The 5,503-nt window shown below is 35.9% G+C and overlaps 1 protein-coding gene across 1 annotated transcript; it reads left to right on the top strand.

The window, feature by feature from the left end:
• Nucleotides 1–586: 586 nt before the first annotated feature.
• On the top strand, nucleotides 587–3,651 carry LOC106094443 (T-box-containing protein TBX6L). Its single transcript, XM_059360159.1, has 4 exons — nucleotides 587–970; nucleotides 1,209–1,476; nucleotides 2,448–2,585; nucleotides 2,754–3,651. The coding sequence occupies exons 1-4, from the start codon at nucleotides 708–710 to the stop codon at nucleotides 3,498–3,500; spliced, it is 1,416 nt and encodes a 471-aa protein (XP_059216142.1). The 5' UTR covers nucleotides 587–707; the 3' UTR covers nucleotides 3,501–3,651.
• The last annotated feature ends 1,852 nt before the right edge of the window (nucleotides 3,652–5,503 follow it).

Here is a 5,503-nt window from a genome sequence, read left to right as displayed (position 1 = left end):
TTTTTAATAACAACAATTGTAAACAATCACCCATAAAAGAAGGTCCAAAAAGCATTCGAATCTAAAAAAAACCAATACTCACTAAGAGACCAACATATATCACACTTACATTTTCAAAAGACCGACATTTGTGCTCTCTGATCCTTAAGTGTTATGTGTGTGTGTTGGACTGTCTAGTGAAGTAAAGATTTACAAAATAAAAATGGAGATTTATTTAAGATAATTATCGCCATGCTCCCCATGTACGCGAGAGAGAGAAAGAGATGGCTACACCACTATAGCCGTAAATGTAAAAAAAGCCAATCACAGTTTAATGGGGGATACACACATTGCCTTAGTCAGAAGAGTATCAACACTGCACTACACTCAGCCATTGAGGGGAAGTCATTAAAACAGGTAGCCATACACTAGTCAACCCACGCACACCAACTCACACCATCCCACACTTATGCCCGGTGTGGTTGAAAATCTAAGATCTTTTGTTTTTGTTGAGATCATTTTGTTCACAGGTTCTGCTAAGAGAGTGAGAGCAGATTTGTTTTGTGGAGAGTTAAGTGAGTTGAAATTGTTTGAGAAATCAGTTTGAGTAGAGACGTTAAACGAGTAGCAACACACAGCGGACTAAGTGAAGCAGAAAACGCAAAAAGGTGTTGAAAAGAAAAGTCAAAAAATTTGTGAATTAAGTCTAAAAAAAAACGAATTTCAAAATGATTACCATGAATGAGTTGGTGGATCTAAGAATGCAACAGCAAATTGCCCAAGAGATTATCTATCGCCAGCAGATTATGCAACGCATACCTGATCCATTTGCCGCCGCCGCCGCTATGATGCCCTCCATGCATTTGCCCCCACACATGTTGATGCCCTCGCATCCCCCTTTGCCGGGGGTGGAGGCCAAATTGGAGAACAATGAATTGTGGCAACAATTTCATAAAATTGGCACTGAAATGATTATAACCAAGACAGGAAGGTAAGTTTGAGAAAAAAGTGCTTTACAAGTGCTAAAGGAAAGCTGTCCATTCAGCAGCCTTATCAGTCATGTCTCATTTGCCAGAGATAATGTGGGCAAATATATGATCTAAGGTGCAGACTTGACAAAGTCAAGTCAACACTTAAGGCTGCTGCTTGGAGGCCATATTATTTGAAAACAAGACAACTTTGTTTTCCACAGTCAAGTTAATCTTTTGATTTTTTTTCTTTTCATCCAGACGCATGTTCCCTTCCATGCGAGTATCTCTTAAAGGCCTTGAGGAAGAGTCCCAGTATTGTGTGCTCATTGAAATGGTACCTATTGGAGATTGTCGTTACAAATTCTCTGGCTCCCAATGGGTGCCTGCGGGTGGTGCTGAACCTCAATCGCCCCAAAGAATGTATTTGCATCCCGATAGCCCTGCCACTGGCTCCCATTGGCAGGCCCAGCCCATACTCTTCAATAAGGTTAAGCTGACCAACAACACTTTGGATAGTAATGGCCATGTAAGTATAAAAAAAACAAAAAAAAAGCTAAATTTAAGAGTTTAGAAAAAAAAAATTCGAAAAAATTAAAAGTTTCTCGGAGTTTAGAAGAAAGACAATATTTTCAAAAAAATTATCAAAAAAAAAAAATTTTTAAAAAATCCTAAAAACTTTATGAAATATTTCATGAACTTTATGATATATTTCATAAACTTTAAGAAAGTACACAGGAAAAAACATTTAAAAGAAATTATAAAAACAAAAATATAAAGAAAAATAAAAAAAAAACATATTTAAAAAAAATTTTAAAAAATTCCTAAAAATATGAAAATATTAAAAAAAAATTATTGTATGAAATATTTCATAATCTTTAAGAAACTAAACAGGAAAAAACATATAAAAGAAATTATAAAAACAAAAATATAGAGAAAAAATCGAAAAAAATTAAATAAATTGTGAAAGATTTTTTTTAAAATTATCCAACCTTTCTATTGATAAAATTTTTGATTTTTCAATATTTTTTTTTTAATTTTTTTTTAAGTCTTTTTTTTATTTTTTTTTTAAATTTTTTTTTAATTGTTTTTTAAATTTTTTTTATAAGTTTTTTTGTATTTGTTCGATTTTTTTTTGATATTTTAAAAAAAAAACATTTAAAAAAAATTATAAAAACAAAAATATAAAGAAAAAATCGAAAAAATTTAACAAAATTATAAAAGATTTTTTTAAAAATTTTTTTTGAAAATTTGTTCAATAATTTTTTTAACTTTTTTTTTAATTTTTTTTTAAATTTGTTTAAATTTTTTGTTTTTAATTTTTTTTTGCATTTGTTCGATTTTGTTTTTTTTTTCTTTTTTTTATAATTTTTTGCATTTGTTCGATTTGGTTTTGATTTTTTTTCATAATTTATTTTTTTTTTAACTCTTCTTAGTGATAATTTTTTTAGTATTCCTCTTTTTCATAGCTTATTAATTTTTTGATTTTCTTCCTTTCAGGTTGTCTTGGCCAGCATGCATAAATATCAGCCGCGTATTCATGTAATACGCACCAATGATTTATCGCAAATACCCTGGGCCCCGCAACAGGCCTTTGTATTTCCCGAGACGGAATTTGTAGCTGTTACAGCCTATCAGGTTGGTAGCAAATGACAAACAAATTTGTTTTAACAAAAACTCAGCATGTAATCGGCCTTTCTTCCCATTTTTGCCCCTGAGGGCTAAAACTCATGCTGTGTCTTTGTTTACAGAACCATAAATCAACTCTGCAAAATTCTAATAAACTAATTTTCCTCCTTGTTACAGAATGATCGCATTACCAAATTGAAAATCGACAATAACCCCTTTGCCAAAGGTTTTCGTGAGACTGGCCAATCCAAATGTAAAAGGAAAATGTCTCTCTCACCTGCCCTCTCGGATGATCAGAATGCCAATAACTGCTCCCATACCGATGATGATCAATCGAGTATCGCCAGCAGTCAGGATTCACCACCACAGGCAAAGCGTTTCTGCAGCAGGGAGGAACAAGCTATGCCCTACGTTGATTTAAGTGGAGCCATGCGTTATGCCATGCAGCAGCAGCAGCATCATCAACAGACATCAGTTTTGATGAATGATTTTGCGCCGGCATTTTTCTCTCAAATGCCTGCAATGCCGTCGGTAATGCCTCCCCTGTATATGCCCCACACTGCAAATTATATGGATTCCCAAACTATGAATTCCCATCGTCGCTTGCCCTTAAGTTATCATGCCATTGAAACTCCCACTTCGGAATGTGACTACAACTCGGCCAATGAGGATTGTGCCAGTCAAACTTCCCAGGGAAATGAGGAACAACATCCCGAACTATTTGTAGATGTGGTGAGTACATCATCGGAAGATTATCAAATTGCCACACCACCTTCAAAAACACCAGTCAGCGCCACCACACCAACTGCCAAGAGATCAAACTCTTCAGAATCTCTGATATCCTGTGAATTGCCCATTAAACGCTCAAGCTTCAGTATTTCTTCTATACTTGGCAGTAATACCAGAAATGCGGTATCGGTTTAATAATAAAAAAAAAGGAAAAAACGGAGTTATCCAAAATGTAAACAACAAACAGGTGATAGGTTGGAGCCACATCCATTAAAGCCAGCTCATATAGCCATACAAAATTATTTAATATAAAAAAATGTATATAATGCTCTTATATAAACTTGAAAAAAAAAGAATATTTTCATAAATCATTCAACGAATTTCTAGTTTCTAATGACATGCTGAGCATTTGTAAGCTAAGATTTTTTGGTATACTCTTACATAAATAGTTGTAATAATTTTTGTAATAGTTTTTATTTTGCATTAAAGCTTTAAAAGTAATTAATTTATTATATTTAAGTAAAATATTTGTATAAGAAATAAATGATATATGAAAAGAAAAACTTTAAACAAAATTAATTATATATGGAAATTTTCCGCAGGCTGGCAAAAATGTTTCTCTAAGCTTGGGAATAATAGTGCAAAACTTAGAGGCAATATCTAAGACCTAACCTCAAAAGTCAAGATTCAAAGCCAGAGCAGAATTGTTAGTCACCTAGAGGGTTCTTCAGGGAACAGACAATCCCGTGGCAGCCGGTTTTATGCCGGTCAGGGAACTTTGCCTCCTTATAGGTGTTTTGTACTTTTTTTTTATACCCTACACCATTGGATGGGGGTATACTAAATTCGTCATTATGTTTGTAACTCCTCGAAATATTCGTCTAAGACCCCATAAAGTATATATATGATCGATCGTCATGACATTTTAAGTCGATCTTGCCATGTCCGTCCGTCTGTCCGTCCGTCCGTCCATCTGTCCGTTTGTCCATCCGTCCGTTTGTCCTTCCGTCCGTCTGTCCGTCCGTCTGTTTGTCGAAAGCACGCTAACTTTCGTAGGAGTAAAGCTAGGCCCATGAAATTTCGCACAAATACTTCCATTTAGTGAAGGTCGGTTGGGATTATAAATGGGCCATATCGGTCTATGTTTTGACATAGTTGCGATACATACAGATTTGGGATCTTGATTTCTTGAGCCACTAGATTTGGCTGAAATTTTGCAGGACGTGTTTTGTTATAACTTCCAATAACTGTGCCAAGTATGGTTGAAATCGGTCCATAACCTGATACAGCTACCATGTAAACCGATCTGCGATCTTGACTTTTTGAGCCTATAGAGGACGCAATTCTTATCCGATTTGGCTGAAGTTTTTCATTATGACTTCCAACAACTGTGCCAAGTATGGTTGAAATCGGTCCATAACCTGATATAGCTGTCATATAAACCGATCTGGGATCTTGACTTCCTCAGCCACTAGAGGGCGCAATTATTTACCAATGAGGCTGAAATTTTGCATGACGTGTTTTGTTATAACTTCCAATAACTGTGGTTGAAATCGGTCCATAACCTGATACAACAACCATGTAAACCGATCTGGGATCTTGACTTCTTGAGCCTTTAGAGGACGTAATTCTTATCTGATTTGGCTGAAATTTTGCATGAAGTGTTTCATTATGACTTCCAACAACTGTGCCAAATATGGTTTAAATCCATCCATAACCTGATATAGCTGTTATATAAACCGATCTTGAATCTTGACTTCCTGAGCAACTAGAGGGCGCAATCATTAACCGATTTGGCTGAAATTTTGCATGCGGTGTTTTTATATAACCTCTAATCCTGTGCGAAATATGGTTAAAATCGGCCTATAACCTGATATAGCTCATATAAACCCCCTTCGGAACCATCCTGTTCCCTCAACAAACCGCAAGAGTCATACCAGAGGTAAGTTTGCAAGTTCACCCAGATCACAAAAGAAACGGCTCCCCAGATAGGAGAGCCTACGCCTCTGCAAACCCGGACAGAAACACAGCAAGTGCTCAATAGTCTCCTTCTCATCCTCGCCGAGACAACTCTTATGGCACAGTGTCCGGTTATGACCCCTGTCAAAGTAACCATCGACCTCTTATCGAACGGCAGCAACCCACTCGTCCTCCTCCGGTCGATGACCGGCCATAGCGCCTTCGCAGTCCGGCAACCA

The sequence above is a fragment of the Stomoxys calcitrans genome, chromosome 1 (genome assembly GCF_963082655.1).
Source record: "Stomoxys calcitrans chromosome 1, idStoCalc2.1, whole genome shotgun sequence".
In the NCBI taxonomy this organism is placed as follows: domain Eukaryota; kingdom Metazoa; phylum Arthropoda; class Insecta; order Diptera; family Muscidae; genus Stomoxys; species Stomoxys calcitrans.
This window is presented reverse-complemented; position numbering and strand designations above follow the sequence as displayed.